General features: G+C 35.6%; 1 protein-coding gene across 1 annotated transcript in view; it reads right to left on the bottom strand.

The window, feature by feature from the left end:
• Apoltp (Apolipoprotein lipid transfer particle) overlaps positions 1 to 19,516 on the bottom strand; it is a 335,784-nt gene that overhangs the window by 117,126 nt on the left and 199,142 nt on the right. The window contains exons 38-44 of the mRNA XM_083117428.1: positions 13,429 to 13,676; positions 10,465 to 10,597; positions 7,278 to 7,457; positions 6,693 to 6,835; positions 3,978 to 4,217; positions 2,236 to 2,440; positions 898 to 1,100 (exon numbers count right to left, since the gene is read on the bottom strand). Coding sequence (XP_082973554.1) covers positions 898 to 1,100; positions 2,236 to 2,440; positions 3,978 to 4,217; positions 6,693 to 6,835; positions 7,278 to 7,457; positions 10,465 to 10,597; positions 13,429 to 13,676 — 1,352 coding nt within the window. The remainder of the gene's footprint in view (positions 1 to 897; positions 1,101 to 2,235; positions 2,441 to 3,977; positions 4,218 to 6,692; positions 6,836 to 7,277; positions 7,458 to 10,464; positions 10,598 to 13,428; positions 13,677 to 19,516) is intronic.

Below are 19,516 nucleotides of genomic sequence, written 5' to 3'. Positions count from 1 at the left end.
GACCAACAAGAATTGATGCATGGACCTGCTGTATAAAAATATATAAGCAGATTTTTCAGCCTACCCAGTATTTATGCCTTAGCTTTGCCACCGCATATTACCACTTCTCACACATACACACTCAATTATATTAACAATATAAAGTGTCTGTGTGATTCCAATGTACCCAAAAATTCTAATTAAATTAAATTAAACTGTATATGTATTCAAAATATTTCATTTAAGGCGAGGAGTTTAGATCTGCCATTTCAGATACTCAGACTCTGAACATATCTACAAGTCACAAATGTTACGGGATATGCTAATCTGCAAAAAAAAACCTGTTAATCGTATAAGAATTTCAAGATTATCTTGCAATAATCTTCTGTCTGTCAGATAGATTGTTCTGCAAAGGACACTAACAAAGTAAACGGATTGAAGGAATTCTGTTTTATTTTTCCTTCCTCGACAAAAATAAAAGCTAAACTGTGAGAAACTTGTCTCAGGTCATTTATAAATATGTATAAATTCAATGGGATTTGGATAAATAAAAGTTGCAATTTTTCACGTCTACGGAGAAAATTTCATGCAGAATTCCCAGAGCCAATAATTCACGCACAATTTCCAGAATTCAAGCAATTCCTGGTGAGTAGTCATCCTGCTCCCAAGAAGCATAGTTAGAAGATGAAGGGGAGAAAATGAAATTTAGTGTTCAGTATGACAAACCTAATCTAACTGCATTGTACGAAGGTAGGATGTCAACTATTTACTTTATGTAAAAGTCCTTACTGTCCACCCTTCACTGTATTTGTAAAATGTACATTTATTCTTAGTAAATTTCAATATTTTCAATATCACCATTTACAGATAAAAGACTTATTTTTATGAAAGCCAGTAACCTTGTATATATTTACTTACTTAATTCTATGATAACCAGCAACTTTGTCATATAGAGCATTCAGAACAACTGTATCTTCCTTGTAGCGAGGAGTGGTTAGAATATATAATGCATCTACCTTCTGTCCTTCCAGTGTTAGGTTTAACTTGTTCTCTATAACTTTTGTGTCTTTATCCCATTCAAATCTTAGAACAACATTATTTTCATTGCCTGGTCTACTTATCTGAAAGAAAAATAAATTTCAATAATTCTGACCTTATTAGAAAATCTATAAGATTTTGGATATTCTACCTCACACTATAATTTAGGGATGGGACAGATCAATTGATACTCTATCAGTATCTGTTGATATGGTTTATTGGTAAAATTACTGATAATTTTACCGATCCGATATATCTACAAATATCTTATAATTTAGTGCAATATTCTGCCATTTCATAGAATTTTTATGGATATAAACATGTTCTTCTTTTCTTAAAAGTAAATCTAAATATGCAATGATGTGGTAATTAAAAAAACTCAAAGAAATTGTGTATATTTGTCTATAAATTATTAACATTTTAATCTTAATCACTGCACAAATTAAAAAAAAAGACAACCCTCTTTTCTAACATGCATCCAATGACATGATACTTTTCCATTCTTGAAAAAATATATCAATTTGGAAATAAGATAAATCACATTTTCAGTTCCTTCTCCTCAGAACTTTTCTCCTTTTAGGATTTCAGAGCAGGGATAAGTACAAGTTACAGCTCAAGCCCACAAGGTACCTTTCCTACTTGCAACATCAGTATCACACAAAACCTTTCTCTATACCACCTGGCTGCTTTACTCACTCTTCATGAGTGACAAAAAGAGGATCTTATGTGATGACACAAAATCCCATTCCACATCAATTTTGAACCCACAATTGCCTAAATATGACTAACAAATATTATGTGCATAACTTTGTGATCAAAGTCAACCACATCAGTGGCATCCACACTGACCCTTAAATGGGGTTGTTGCTCTACATGAATGAAGAAATATAATAAGTGAAAGTGTTATAACAAAGAATAAAATAGAGGTATTAGAAACATATGAAGAATATATCTTAAAAAGAACAACTGGTTCACTAACAGCTCATGAGCTCCTTAAGAGTTCTAACCATTCTTCATTTACAAAGGAAATATAGCTACATTTATGAATAAAACTTGGGATTTCAAATTCCTTGGTTCCCATGAAGGGATTTATACTCAGATGAGAGGGGGATGTTCAAGTGGTCCGAATTATTCAAGAGAAATAAGATTGTATTTTCTAGAGATGACCAAAAAAGAAATAAAATAGTTATGTAAATGATATTCTACATTATATCTTACCTCTGAGAATACTAAGTACTTCTTTTCAGAATTTGCTGTTGTATAGCCGAATCTTTCTGCAACATGTCTGAAATTTGGACTATACTGAAAGGTATTTGCAATTGAATATATTTCAGGTTGTGGTGAAGGCACCTTCAGATTTAGTGTAAATTCAATAGTTGCTTCAGGAGATTGTATTAGTTGCACAGTACTATTGGCACCAAATCTAGAATAAACAAAAAGTGCTTAACAATTACGTATTTATAAAATTTTAAATTTCAAATGTGTGTTAATTGGTTTATTTTATCCATTCAACACACAAATGTCCAGGGGACATCTAATGAATGTCTTTTGGATATTCGTGATGAAGTTCTGGATGTTCAACAGATCTCCAGAAAGGATGTTTCATGGATCATTTTTGGATCATCAATGCTGTGTGACTTATGTGAATGGGATGTCATCTGGATGCTTTTATTTGATTGTGGATAATCTCCATGTGTTAAAATGTAACCATATTATTATTAGCTATTATTTAATTTATTCGTGTTTTTGTTTTATATTAATGGTGGTGTTGAATTCTCATTGCATTCTTTTGTGTACAAATTTGGCATACCAGAAACTACAATTAGAAGTTATGAAACTATATAATATGGGCCCCCTCCTTATTCACGGGGCCCTTAAGCCAGTATCATTCCCACTGCTTCAGCTGGTACATATTAATATAATTATCATAGTATTAACTTCATTGACCAGTAACAAAGCTACTAAAGATAATCCTAGATTCAATTTCAAATCCAGCACATTTGAATTTCAAAGAGATGCAGTAGTTAAACTTATTCTTTGTATATCTTTGGCAGCCTGGAAAAGGATATTATTGAAGGATTATACTTTACTTTGCATTAATTTTTTCTTTGATGAGATGCATAGATATAATCACTTTCTACTCTGTCCCAGGCATCTGTGGAAGAACATCATGCACAATTGTAGAAAAAGGGAGAAAGCAAATGGGTAGAGTGAAGCAATGCATGCTTGCAGTCACATTTCACCCTCCATGCAATCTCCTTTAATCTTGCATGTTCATTGGTCGAGCTCTCTCAAATCACTTGCTCCACAGGCTCCTGGGACAGAGTATAGTCATAATTTAGAAGAAGGGGGGATGCAGTCATACCCCTGCACCTCCTACTCAATCTGCCAATACAAATAGTAGTATGTATTTATACATTATTGAGGCTATCAGAACACAAAGGCATTAAAAAATACAGATCTTTCAGTCTATGTGAGTTGTATGTTTTTTATTATATATTTTGTTACGAGTTTCATATATCCATGCTCTGCTACAATTCCATTCCCAGACTATAAAAGATAGAGCTAGACATATTGCAGATAAAATATCTAAACTGACAATCTTTCAAAATCCATAATCAGATTTAGCTAACATTAATAGTTGGAAGTTTTTAGCAAATTATAAGTTAATTAACTTGATACAGGCTAATTGTATTATACTGTATGACATCACATGGCCCACAGCAATGCCAGACTTGCTTTAAAGTACAATTACTTAATATTCTCCATTCTTTAGTTGGTTTCCATTGCTATTTAATATAATAGACTGTTGATTAACTGTAACTGAAACACATGAGACTATACTCACAGATTAATGGGAACCATGTTAGCCAGTCAACATATTAGGATGATGAGAAATTTATTGCTATTGAAAAAATATGCAATCTTATTTTATGTTCTAAATTTATATTAATACTTACTCCCATTCTTTCCTGTTCAAATTCACATCAAACCCAGCTGACACATGTCTAAATTTCATTTCTGGATTCCTAAAATACATTTCCGAAGCCAGATGTTTCTTTACATCCTCTGAATTGTAACTCATTATAACTTTACCACTCATATCCTCCATATACTTCCACGTCCAATCACATAGTAGTGTTCCAGAGGTATGCTCCAGGTCAAATGCTGCTCTCAAAGCTCCAACATCATTTGGCTTTCTGTAAATATAAAATCAAGGTTTTTAGGATTAAAAGATTCAGATTGCTAAAATTAAATTTCATCTTGCTTTTAATTGCTACTCACAAATGTTACCCGAGTAATCAAAAGTGGTTGGCCTAATGTTGGGCCAACCATACTAAAAATGGTTGGCCAAATGTAAAAACATACTGTTGGGCAATGGTCAGTGCCGGATCTACAAATATTCCCCCCCCCAACCATCCTGCAAAATATTACCTACCTACCTCTATACACACACACAGAACACACACACACATAATGTATGTGTACGGGTGTGTAATTCTTGACTTGTAATTCTTCTTCTTGACTTGATTCTAGTCTGACTGCCATGCGGGAAACCATGTGTGGAATTTTTCTGGCTTTGTCCTTGCATGCAAGCTGGGGGGCAAAAAAGGCCACAGCATGGTGCTGATCACATCACCTCCAAGATGGTCGACATAGAAAATATGTGAGGCCCTACCCTGAATGTGTCTCCATGGTAAGGTACCCTGCACAGGATACCTTAACTTTGCCTTTACCTGTATATACGAGGTACATTCAAGTTCTAAGGTCTCCTTTTTTTTCTTCATTAATAGAAGCAGTTATAAACATGAGAGTTGTTTGAGAAGAAGCATCCACTCTTGAAGGTTGATGAGGCCACATGACAGAACGATATGGCCCATAGGAAGCTAGTGGCACTATCTAATGAAGGACATGTTTTTGATACTGGGAATGACATCATTTACATCGAAAGAACAGCGTGTTGTTATCCATTTTCTTCACCTGCATGGAGTAACACCCATCAATATTCATCTTAAATTGACTATGACATGCTGTGGTGGTGTCATGGATGTGAGCAATATGCATTCGTGGGTCCGATAGTTCAAGGAATGTCAAACGTCGTATGAAAACAAACCAAAGGAACCAGCTGAGAAAAGGGATGTTTAGGGACAGCGAAGGCGTTATACTCATGCTTTGCTATCCTAAGGGTACCACAATGATGGGTACAAGCTATGGAACTGATTTGAGGACCAAGTTGCTTCCAGCATTGCGAAAGAAACTGCCGGAAATGGCTGCAGATGTGTTCTTTCATCAGGACAACGCACCTCCTCATTGGGCGGCCATTGCTCAGACACTCTTCATGGAAAACAAATTTGAAGTAAACCACATGCTCCGTCCATACTCACCTGACCTCACACATAGCAATTTTTGGCTCTTTTCAATGCTCAATAACAGTCTCCGTGGTTGCACATTTTCCAGTCGTTCCCCTCTTGCATCAGCGATTATTCAGTATACAAAACAGACTTTTAAAAAAGCGTTTGCAGAGGCCATGCTATCGTGATGTCTGCGTTGTGGAAAATGTGTATGTCTAGAAGGTGATTATGTTGAGAAATGACGGCACTTTCAGCTTTCTGAGGTGAGTATATTTCTCAAAATAAATTAGACCTTAGAACTTGAATGCACCTTGTATTGCATTTGTTTCTGTACCCCTGAGTAACTACGTTTATTTTTTACAAACACATACATGAACCCTCTGCTATGTCAATGGCTGAGGGCCCGCTAAAGGCTAACTTGTCTCCGGGCCCCCCCGCACTGCGGGGTTTTGTAGCTTGTAGATCCGGCACTGGCAATGGTAATTTTGGCCGTGGTTCCAACATTGGCCCAATGTGTGATTTTTATATTGGGTCAATGTACTGAAAACTAAAGTATAGATAGGTTTGTGTTTTGATATGTATAATTCATTGTGAGACCAAATATAAACTTTAGTGCAATTTATTTGTGTAAAATAAAAAAAAGACATACACAGCACTTTCTCTTTCATATGCTATCATTGTTTTCAAGATACCTTCAAGTGGAAGCACAAAACACTTTCTACATTTTACTTAGTTTGCAATCTTTCATCGAATTTAGTCTGCACATAACATTGTTTATTTGAAATATATAGATCATGAACCACTTTCACAAGAATACCTGTTCTTGTTCTGCAACAGCTAAACAGATACACCATAACCAATTCCCAAAACATCTTTCATCCATGGCAGCTGACAAAAGACTAGTGAGTGATTACAAGTTAAGAATAGCTCCTACTTTCATTAACAACATATTATATTTTCAGTATGTGCTGCGACTGAAATGTTTGAAAAGAAACATTATCACACATAATTTATTTTACACACTAGCATTTACAGTATACTCTTGAAAGTTGTCTTAACAAGAGAAAGGAATTTTTAAAACTGATTTTAACTCACTTTTTCATGGTTGGGCAAGCATTGGCAACAGCCATTGACTCAATGTAAGACAAACTTCAATTTGCCAACCAACATAAAACTAACCTTTACCACGTAAAAACTGTGGTTGGCCCAACGGTTCTGGTTACTTGGGTCTAATATTGTGATAAGTGTTCTTCCATTGCAGTAATATGAAAATTAATAAAATATCTTTAGCTATTGAACAAAGTCAGTAGATATTATACTTACAGCAAACTTCCAGACAGCATGATATTTGAGAGTCCTTTGAAAGGAGTCCTTAGTTTTAGTTCAGCTGAAACATTTCCCCTTCTATCCTCACCAACTTTTCCATGCCAGCTAAATTCGTCAAATGCAGGATTTGTTGTGTCAACCTGCAAGATACACAAAATATTTTGCCAATTCAAGAGAAAACATTTCTTTACATTGAATAAAAATACATTAAAAATAAAAATGAAAATTGTGCGAGTCAAAAGGTGGTACTTTCAACATGGGTAGTGTTTGGTTAGGGAATAGCCCTCAAAAATTTCAAATGGTAAAGCAGATTGAGTTACACCTTGTTTGATAAGCCTCTTTGATGTCAAACAATGGATTAAAAAAAAGAAATAGAATATTTAATAGTAAACAATATGAATGATCACCAAAATGAAGACCTGCTTATATTAGAGGCTATCATCTTGACTACTGGAGAGACTTTGAATGTGTAATGTTGAGCCAAATGAGTACAAACATTTAAAATTAGTATTTTGTACATTCATAAAAACGTTGACATGAAAACAACACTATTTTCAGTAAAGAAAAGCTAGACACACTTACGTCAACATCCATTTCCCAATTCTTTGGGCCATTACTTTTAATTTCACCCTTAGCATTTATTTTTTCTCCACCATATTCCACTTTTGACTCTAGAAGAAAGCTCTCAGGTTGAGCAGATATAAGGGTGAAAATTATGATTTCTTGCATTCCATCGAAAGGTGTAGTCACTGTTCCATTCAACTGAAAGTACAGTAAAGTAGTGAAATCAGTAAGAGAGAGCTAGAAAGGCTAGATGTACAAACAATAAGAAGAAATGAGGAAACATTCATTAGACAAAATAAGCATGAAATATTTTGTGGTATTTCTTAGCTTGACTGCACGTTCAGTGAAGGCACATTCAGTGAAGGTAATGTCAGTTATCATAGTGTGTCAAAAAAATCTCACTTGCAAAATCTGTGAGATACAAGGTGCATTCAATAAATAATTGGATAAATAGTATAAAAAATCTAAAATACGAGCATGATTGTTATGTGTTTGTTATTTTGTGAAGGCATCTGTAAGCTATTCATAGCTGGGGCTAAAAACGCCTGCCTCACACATAGGATGCTGGGAAACAGTTACACAAGATGGCAGTACCCTTACAGGAGTGCTCCAAGCTGGAGCAGTGAAGTGTCGTGAGATTTTTGTTGAGTGAAGGCATGAAACCGATAGAAATTCATCACCGCATGACAGTTCAGTATGATGACAACTGTATGAGTCGATCACAAGGGTACGAGTGGGCTGAGAAGTTCAAACTGGGCATACGTAACCAGTGTTGAAGATTCTCCGCATCCAGGTCGCTCTGTCACTGCAGTCACGGAAAGCAGCATTGCTCAAGTGGAGGACTTGATACGGGAGAACCGGCGTATTACTGTCAGTGAAATTGATTCCCAGATGGAAATAAGTGTAGGATCAGCCAACCATATCAGTCATGACATACTGAGGTTCAGGAAAGTGTGTGCAAGGTGGGTTCTGAAACGTTTGACACCGAAAATGAAGGAGAGATGTGTTGATGTGTGCAGGGAGCTTTTGCGCCATTATGAAGCTGACGGTGAGGCATTTCTTCATCGTATTGTCACTGAAGATGAAAGTTTGGTTTATTTCTATGAACCAGAAGGTAAGAGAACAACAATGGAATGGCAAAATCCTACGTCTCCCAGACCGAAGAAGGTGCATGCTCAATGGAGTGCCGGAAAGGTCATGTCATGGCCACAAAGGGCTATTTCTTGAACATTACATGCCCAAAGGTCATAACGTAAACAGTACCTCCTACTCAAACCTTTTGCGCAATAAACTGAAACCAACCATTCTGCAGAGATGAAGTGGTGTGGTGTCCACAGGTGTACTTTTGCTCCATGACAATGCGAGACCACACACTGCCAATGTCACATTGTCTACCATCGAGGACCTAAAGTTTGAGTGCTGACCCCAACCTCCATATTTGCCCAATTGCGCACCTTCAGATTTCCACACCTTTGGCCCACTGAAAGATGCACTAAGTGGATCGAGGTTCCAGAATGACGATGAAGTCCAGTCAGCAGTGCATGAGTGGTTACGCACACATCCAAAAGAATTTCTTTCCTGTGGAATCAGTGCCCTTATCAAGCACTGGCATAGGTGCATTGAACTAGGGGGGGAGAGACTATGTTGAAACACAGTACTGTAGTTTTTTTTTGGTGCTTGTAATAAATATTTATTACAACATATTTCCGGTTATATATTGAATGAGCCTTGTATTGACCATCAAGAGGTCTTAAACACTTTAAATATAGCTTCATTTTTCCGCTATGAACACTTATGAACCAAACAATAAATAAGCTTGCATAATTTACCAGCGTGTGTGATAAGATTACCACTAGCATTTATTAATGACAAAGACAACGTTGATTAAAGACATCATTCTGCATGGTCAGAATTCTCCAAAACATAAATTTTCAGGAAATTTTGCTTGCAGATCTTGGACTGTTTATTCTGAGAAGCATTCTTCTGCAGGTTAGTTTGGTCTCCAGTATAGAAACATATCCAACTGCCTCATTAATGATGATAGATGGTGATGAAATAGATGAATGAAAGAAACAAATATCCATTTACGTTTCCTTGTTATTACACAATAACATTGTCATGGTGGTTCATAGGTGAAAATGATCATAAATTATATCCTTGTACAAAGTGCCATATGTATAAAATAGAAATTTAATATAAAATTAATAATTTTATAAAAATTATAAAATATAATATAATTGACAAATATAAAATTTATTTATATATATATATATATATATATATATATATATATAAATATAAATTTATAACATTTTATTACAACTAGTTCATCAACCACTAGAGGATCACATAAAAAGGACAATGCAAAAATGAGGTCATCACAACATGAACAATATCTAGGTCAGGTATGTCAGGTAGCAGTTTGCTTTTATCGATAGTAAATGTTAGTAGTAGTAGTTAGTAGCAACTCAGCTATGCACTCTGCGTAAGCGAGACAAGCACTATTACTTGTTTAGTTGAGTTGCAGGTTAAATTTCACATGTTTATAATTATGCAATTTTGCAGTATAGAAAAAATGTACAGCTTCACAAAAGTTCCTTGTTTTCATGAACCTTACAGTCTCACAAATGTTTGTGCACCTCAAACACAGAATAACATATAATTTTTCACAAATCTTGAGAATCTTTTTATGAGAATTCTCTGTACTGTAGTGAACACACTTGTCTTTGTTGACACTTCCATTCAGCTTGAACTGAGCTCTGTTACTTCTCGAGAATCTGGTCTTTAAAACTATTAAAGTACCGATTGCACAATTCACTACTTTCAATATGATCACCCTGGGGTGTTTGTACCAATTGAGACTTTATTTTGTAATTCTCCAAAAAGTAGTTATGGGAAAATGTTGGCATTTGACAATATGTACTACACACACTTCAATACAAAATTTGAGACTGAGGCATGTGCAGGCTGGTGCAGGTTTTAAATCCCTTATCTTTTGGCTAAACTCTCCTCTAAAAAAGTACGATATACAAACATGATTGCAAAATAGAGCATGGTGTAAAATAAAAAACCACTTAACTTGTTCTCATAAAATTCCTCGACAGACCACCGACTTGAGGTCTGAAGTTGAGTACACTTTATACAAAAAACAAATTTCATTAAAATTTGTAAGGTGTGAAAAGAGTAATTGTCATATCTAACTTACTTCCAATGGAACATCTGGTGCCCTCTTAACATGTCCTCTGATACTTAGAGTCACATCACCTGACTTAACATTGCCCGAGAAGCTATGCACTCCAGGAGAAACTTCCTCTAATGCTGATGAAAATTTCACATCTCTGTTGGGAACAATGCAAAATCAACTAAGTGTATTTAATTATGTGGGAGCACTAAATAATATTCTTTACAATTGAAAAAATATGGAATTATTGATTTTAATATTCTAATCTGAATCTCAAAATACAAACACAGAAACACTTTTATGAACATTTTTAGAAGTGGGGTTTTATTTCATAGGGCCTTTTCATTTTGTGATTGTCCCTGGGAACAAAACAAGAGGAGATATAGGTGTAGAAATTCAAGTGTAAAATGCAGATTTGACCATGATTCAAACTTGGTGTCTGGCATACTATGCCATTGCTCTACCAGGTGAGCTACTGGTTTCACCTGATTGCTCACTTTAAGCTGTGTGGAATTGTCTGTCAGTGCTACCACAATAGAACGGTCTCCTTTGAAACACTAATGATGTCAGTAGTGTCTAGAATTTTCCACCATGGAGCTGTACGTATATTACCTTATGATTTGGGATGGGAGACATAGTATGCAGAAATTTAAGCAAAAAATGTAAAAATGAGAAACAAGTAATATTTTTCTTCTCAGTTTAATGTTTGTCATCTACATATTTTGAACAATTCAATTTCCTTTGTGACTGACAAAGCTTTCCACTTGTAATATGGCAACACAGTCTGTGATAGTGATAAAATAAAGTCTGTAGTTCAAAATTGAAGTTGAAAATCCTACTGTTTTTCTTTTCTGGTATACTGTATTTGTACATTAGCAGTATGTTTTTATTTATTATTGAACATAAATATAATTAGGTATTATAATAGTTAATTATGCTTGATATGAGGTAGATGACCCGAATATGACTTGGTTCCTCAATATGACCCAGTCATCGTATCTAAGGTGTTTATCATGAAAATTGTCAGGTAATATAGACTGGACCCTCATGTGAAGTGTGAGTGAGAGTTCACAGATCAGTTGGGCCCGAGTTACAGGGCCAGTGGAAGTTGGAAAGTCACGAATAAAAATGTGTCGTATTATTTTTCAAAGACAAGTGACTTTTCATATCATTATCTTTCACTAATATTAAAACTGATGTAATAGGTGAATATCATAGCACTGTTAGTCTACTTTCATGTTGTTATCATACTTCATCATATTTATGGTCTGTGTGGATAGAAACAAAAAAAATAACAGGAGTGCCCAAAATCGTGGGACATATTGGGGAATAGGTGAGGTATATTTGTCCCAAATGTGAAATATGAGTATATATATTAAGTTGTTCTTCCATTTCTTCTGTTAGTGAAAAGTATTACAGGTAATTACACAATTAATTATTATCTTATGATACAGATGATTCCATTTTTTATCTGCACCATGCATCTTATGATAATTTCTTTGTTATATGTATTAAGTGTCTTGTATTCTAATTTAAAATTTGCAAATCATGTCACATTTACTTTCTCTTTATATTAGAATTTCCATGAAAATGCTTTTTGTCTCTTCTAGGAGATTTTTTGCACAATATTTTTCCATAATTTGCAACTTGGACAATATGTTGAGAACACCCTGTTCCCAATATAACCCACTTGTCACTTTTCAAATTTTACCTTATTGCACCTTGTATATGACAGATGTATGAACACGTATTTACATTTTCCCACATTATACATTCAATATGCTGTGTATGTCCTGGGCAGATCCCTTTACTACCTTGGACTTTTAACCTTTCTCAAAGGGCTACCTACACTTCTTTTTAACTCTCTGGTAAGAATTTTACATAAGGAAACCCCATGCACATTGAAGCGTGCAAAATGGCCACATGCGCTGATGCATCCAAAAATTTTAACTCATTCATTCAATTTATTTGCAATGCAAAATTAACACATATCACAATCCTATACTTATATCTTCAAAGAGAATTGCTTGTGTGCATCAAGTTACTGAAATTGAAATTATTTTTATCAACAGGCAGGAGCATATTCTAGTCCTTCAGATGTACTTCAATGTGGCTCATTGATCAATTAGGTGATATTTCCAGAGATTTTCACGAGATTTTTATTTTCTCAAATTCCCTGAGATGTCCAGGTTCTCCACGTTTTCCAGGTATGTGGGAACCTTGGAATGGTTTCTATTTCTACTCAATTGTATTTTCTTTGCATAATACATTACTTAAAAATTATGTTTAATAATGCATCAGCAAGTAATCCCTTGGCATGTGTGTGAAGTGGCACAGGAATGGGGAGGGAGTTACAGGGTAAATTGTACTCCCTCAAATATTAGGGAGGAAATACAGTACCCCAAAATGCTTTGATTCATATTGTAGCTACCCCTCATACCCCTCAAATAATAACACTACCTATAATACAGCATAATGGTGCTAGTTACGTTACTTGATCTGTGCTCTCAGAAAATTTATAAGGAAGTAAAAACTGTTTAATATTAGTGCAAAATGATGGAATGAAGCCTAGATTTTATTTGTTCCTGAATTATACATGTTTTAAAAACATGTTAACAATTATCTTGAAAATAACCATTTCTTTTTCAAATCATATTATTCTTAAAACATTGTTTTTGTTATTGACAGCACAAGGTTATGCAACTTTTATTTTAAAAACTGAATGAATGCTTTGTGGCCTGTTCTAAAATAGGATGGACCCAAAATCAAAATTATTCCTGTGTCAGTGCATGTGTGTGTGTTGGAAATGAAAAATGTTAAATAAACTTAAGACAACTTAGAACTCGAGATTGAAATGTCACATTAAACATCAAGCACACACAAGAAATATATTTTTTCAATAAACATTTTAAATATTTTATAATTCTCAACATGTAATGAACCAGTAGCACTATGTCTACTACTAGCATAATTTAAATCAATGCCAACCTGAAATGTTCTAGTGGACTTTTCAACTCCACTGTTATTGTCTCTGGTTTCAACTGTCCACTAATTTTCACTTCCCTGTCCAGTTGGTACATAACATCCAACTCAAAATTAACAATTTCATCATTTCTGTTGTGCTCAAACAAAACACTTCCACTAATGGACTTGATCTGCTCATATGGTGACTCAATGTTCGCTCTAGCTTTCAAGTAGCTTCCATGTGTGTACTGCCAAGCTGACTCAAACCTGAACTGAAAAATTAACAATGCAGAATTCCTGAACAAGATTAAATATGAAAGAGATTACCAAAATTAACATTTTAAAAAATGAATCAGCAAAAAATCCTCCATATCTATGGATTGTCAGTGTGAGCTGAAATATTTAAATTATTTAACACAGAAGAAATAAGGTCTTTTACTTTAAAATTGAAAAAAAAAAAAACATTGAGGGCAGTAGAGGTATGTGCCTAAAGTGATCATTACTAAGTGAAAAAAATGGCATATGGTGTGCAGTGTTAACCACTCCATCATGGTTGCTGTGTGAACTTAAAGCTATTGTTATTTCCAAGAGTACAAATATATACAGAGTGATTGGTAATTCGACCTATTCCTGGAAAGGGGTAATACTAGAGCACATTTGCAACAAATTTGACCCTATGCACCGAGGGTCGGAAATCAATGGGTTTCGAGTTATTGCAGTTTGTAGATTTTTGGGACATATTCCGACTTGCGACCAAAAAAATAATAATTGTGAAAAAACTACTACACCCTGGACACTTAATCGACACGTTGCTAACAGCTGATGAATGAGTGACTACTGGGAAAAAAATTCATGCCCAAAATTCTCATACCTACAGAAAGAAACAGTCATTGGTGCACACGTCATGAAGAAATTTGGAAATTATCATTTAAATCAAAGAGGATTACTCAAAAAAATGGTAACACACTTAGCATAAAAATTACGGAAAAAACTTCCTCGTTTCATAAGGTCTCAAAAAAGATACAAATGTTGACAACTGCCACAGGGGTTGGGGGAAAAATCTGAATAAAAAGTGGAGAAGGCACGTTGTAGACCTCTTTGTAAAGTGAAAAGAAGTTGTCGGTTGTGAGAAATAAAGGAACGAAAATGAGTGAAGTAATAATGTTATTTACCATTCTCATGATCCCAGGTTGTCAGAATTAACAGTTACAAAAACTACAAATCCTGTTCAAATTGCCTCCCCCAGTTACGTATGCAAGCACGCAGCCTGCGGCGTACTTCAGACACAGTCACTCACGTTGACACTCTCTCTCTTGTGTCTCAATTCTCTCTCTCAACCAGGCCCGTAGCTAGAGGGGGGGCAGGTGGGGCAACTGCCCCCCCCCCTGAGAGCCTGCTCTGCCCCCCCTGTGAAAAATACAGAACACATTCCTACCTGGAATTCTGGATTCTCACTAATCTTTACAATTATATCATGTGTTACTCTAGCAACATTACAAAGACACTTATTGATTTTGTGATTTATTAGGGTGTATGGGATTCCGTATAATGTCGTATCAGGATTGGGGGAAAAAATTCTCTTCCAGATTAGACTTCGGGAAATGATTTCGCAATTTTCAGTATGACATTTGTGACATTTTGAGTAGTCTTGTATTAAAGGTGCCTAATGTGTTTGGATGTTTTTTCTTGGATGTGTTGCTATGAACTTTGAATTGCTTAAATTTTTGTTTCCCAAGTCTATCTTTTGGTAATAGTGTGGTAGAGAGAGGGAGTGGATATTTGATTTTTTTTACTTTGCGTTGCTTTTCTGCCACTTATAGCTAATCGCAACAATGAAGGATGACGTGAAATTGATGAAAACACACTCATAAACAGTGCAGCAACTACGGGGGGGCAGGGGGCATTGTCCCCTCCCCCTGACCTTGGACAGAAGTTTATTCTAGGGGAAGCAAACATTTAAATATAAAAACAAGACTAGGAGAATCTAAGAATAGCAGGACAATTGGATACTCATGATGGAATTAGTTTTTACGTGTTCCTTGCATTTTTCGACCAGACGGCCAAGGGCACTTGCAAGGGTCAGAGAGGGGCAATTGCCCTTCTTCGACTTCAAATTTTATACAAATAAAAAAAAATCGTAAAATTTTCTTGCTCGCTTCGCTCGCAATGTCTGCTCTTTTATAGTTGAAGTTCAGAGCCATAGCTATGGGGCGGCAGGAGTCAGCCTTGGGAGCCAAACGATCTATATGAAAAAAAAATGTTAAAGAGAATGCCGTGGTGTCCCGTAAAATTATTGCACCATATTAAAACAATTTCTTTCTATGAGACTTAATATGAAATATTAATGATGACACTGTAATCCAAGAAGTCATTGATCAATCAAGGGATTCATATTTGTTTGTCAGGTGTCAAAACATGTATTTCAACTATAATATAATACAATTCACACAATATTTTGCAAAATGGTTAATGTAACCAGTAGACAAACATTGTCTGTAGTGATGCAAGAGTCTCCCCTTTGAAAGAAATAGAGTCCGTGGTGGACTAAGGGACCCATGTTTTAACGTGTTAGCAAGTACAAAAAAAAAAGTATTAGCTACAAAGTTCTACACAATTCATCAAAGTGTAGGTAATATGTAACCATTTTTATTTAATTAATTCTATTTTTCTTGCATAACACAACACAATGGTGTTGTTGGATTCTCATTAGATTCCTTTGTGCGTAAAAATCTTGCATACTGGAAACTAAGAGGAATCATATCATTATGAAGCATGATTTATAAAGGACACCCTTAATCAGTTCTGCAGAAAGGCCCAAAGTTGTTAGTGCATATTAATAATCTATTAACATTATCGACCTGTAAATATCAAGTAGATACAGTCCCTATTAGCCTACCTAGGTATTTATGTTAAACTTCATATTCTTTGGCAATCTGGAGAGGCCATTATCGAAATATTGCTATTTGATGTTGCTCGAAGTTATTTTGTTCGTTGCAGTTTCAAGATATCATCCCTTTTCTGTTACTTATCTCTTTTGGGGGGAGGGGGCAAGTACCTCTGTGTACCCTGTTATATCTGCCAATGCGACACAATATATTAAAAATTTGCCCCCTCTAGGATTGACTTCGCCCCCCCTACTAAGAATTTCCGGCTACGGGCCTGCTCTCAACTCTTCTTAGGAATCCACTGGTGTACAGTAGACTAACTCTTTCATGTGGCCCCAAATGTAAAAGTCGCATGCTATTGAGGAAGGAGATCCTGTCAGAAGGATGGATTTTTGTCGACTTTTTACTACATACCGACACTGAAGACCCCCATCACCTGACAAGAATTCTGTGGATGGACGAATCCAAATTTGACCGCGATGGTGTTACGAATTTTCATAATGTGCATTTTTGAGCCCCTAAGGGTCATAACCCAAGAAAATCTAAAGAAAAGACTGACCAGAGAAAATTCTCACTAAATGAGTGGATGGAAATCATCCACAATCATGTGATCGGGCAATTCTTTCTGCCACAAAACCTAAACGGCATTACCTACGAAAACTTCCTAAGGGAAGAATTGATGATGCTGCTGGAGGATGAGCTGCTTGCCATAAGATGGGGTATGATTTACCAACATGATGGCTGCCCAGCCCACTATTTCCAGGGTGTGCGACAGTGGCTGGACAACAATTATCCCATGCAATGGATTGGTCGAGGTGGCCCAACCACCTGGCCGGCGAGGAGTCCGGATTTGACGCCATGCGACTTTTGCATTTGGGGTCACATGAAAGAGTTAGTCTACAGTACACCAGTGGATTCCCAAGAAGAGTTTAGAGAGAGAATTGTGGCAGCCGCCCCATACATAAGAGACAGAGTGTCAACGCAAGTGACAGTGTCTGAAGTACGCCGCAGGCTGCGAGCTTGCATACGTAACCGGGGGAGGCAATTTGAACAGGATTTGTAGTTTTTGTAACAGTTAATTCTGACAACCTGGAATCATGAGAATGGTTAATAACATTATTACTTCATTCACTTTATTTCTCACAACCGACAACTTCTTTTCACTTTACAAAGAGGTCTACAACGTGCCTTCTCCGCTTTTTATTCAGATTTTTCCCCCAACCCCTGTGCCAGTTGACAACATTTGTATCTATTTGGAGAGCTTATGAAACGAGGAAGTTTTTTCCGTAATTCTTATGCTAAGTGTGTTACCATTTTTTTGAGTAATCCTCTTTGATTTAAATGATAATTTCCAAATTTCTTCATGACGTGTGCACCAATGACTGTTTCTTTCTGTGGGCATGAGAATTTTGGGCATGAATTTTTTTCCCAGTAGTCACTCATTCATCAGCTGTTAGCAACGTGTCGATTAAATGTCCAGGGTGTAGTAGTTTTTTCACAATTACTATTTTTTTGGTCGCAAGTCGGAATATGTCCCAAAAATCTACAAACTGCAATAACTCGAAACCCATTGATTTCCGATCCCCGGTGCATAGGGTCAAATTTGTTGCAAATGTGCTCTAGTATTACCCCTTTCCAGGAATAGGTCGAATTACCAATCACCCTGTATATATTTGTACTCTTGGAAATAACAATAGCTTTAAGTTCACACAGAAACCATGATGGAGTGTTTAACACTGCACACCATATGCCAATTTTTTCACTTAGTAATGATCACTTTAGGCACATACCTCTACTGCCCTCTAAATTTCACCAAGATGCTCGGCAATATTTGAATGTTAACTTTAGAAATTTTAAAAAGTCAAGTCAGCGAATTGCTTTTTCTTTAACCCTTTACCATTTAGTATGTTCTAAATACGGAGGAACTAGTACTCACTTTATCTGCGAAACTGTTTTTTCTTCTTTGTTCTATTAATTTCAGTGGCCACTGCTACCAAGTTCCAACAAGTTTCAACGAGGATGATGGCAGTGGCCACTAAAATTAATAGAACAAAGAAGAGAAAAACAGTTTCGCAGATAAAGTGAGTACTAGTTTATCCATATTTATCCACTACCACATCTCTCTTCTCCCAATTATGAATAGTATGTTTTAAGTTAAAATCCTGTCCAATCTCTTGATGAAACGTAGAGGGAAATAGAGGCATGTGCCAAAAGTGATCATTACGTAAGTAATGAATTTTATAGCTTATTTGGAAAAATCAAGACTTCTCAGATTATAGGCGAGTTTTTTGGAACTGTTCAAAATTGAACATAAAATATTTTAACAAATTGTTCAAATGGGAACTTCTTAGGTGGATAAGCTTGTAATATGAGTTCTGCTTTGCCAACTCATCACTATTTGGAACTCATCACTATCTTTAATCAGTCTCCTAACAAAAATAATTGAAAACAGATAGTTTTTGAAATATCAGTTTTCAAACAATCCTTATATATAATTTTAAAAGTTCATTAAAAAAATAGCCAGGTGTGAAATATTAATCAAATTAGTGAAACTGAGGTTCAACTGCTGCTTGATTGAACAAATATAATGATTTGGCGTATATGAAAAGGTGAATAATATATCCCCAAGAACTTACACCACATAAAAATATACCCTAATTTTGAATGCTTTTAAGGAATTAAATATTCCTAAATTTGTGTTCCTCATAATGCATTCGCTTATATGTTTCAAAGTAATGACAACTATACACAAAGATCAAATTTATTAAACCATCAAAAACTATTATACAGGGTGTCATTTTAATGATGCCCACAGACCACAGAAACGTATGGAAGACATCAAAGCAAACAACTTTTCTCAGTAACATTTCTCATTGGTGCATCGTTTCAGACTACAGTCCTTCAAGAAAGCCCAGTCAATGCTGAATGCTTGCAACCGAACACAACATTTGATTGCATTTGAAACATTATTTCCTGTCATGTGCCAGCCACATTATGTGCCATAAACAAAGTGAGAAAACTCATTCTGTAATCCAACAGGAAGTGAACCAATGATACAAAAAACAGTAGAAAAACAACATATTCAAAAGGAAGTGGTAAAATTGAATTTTGTCTCAGCCTACATGTCAAATATTTGTAAATCTCATTGCCAAGTTGCATCTACAGTTTAGTCTATCCACTTCATCCTTCTGATACTGGTTGTCTGTGACACACTGAACAGTTGACAA

Source organism: Lepisma saccharinum, chromosome 2 (genome assembly GCF_977018435.1).
Source record: "Lepisma saccharinum chromosome 2, izLepSacc3.1, whole genome shotgun sequence".
NCBI classification, from domain to species: Eukaryota; Metazoa; Arthropoda; class Insecta; order Zygentoma; family Lepismatidae; genus Lepisma; species Lepisma saccharinum.
This window is presented reverse-complemented; position numbering and strand designations above follow the sequence as displayed.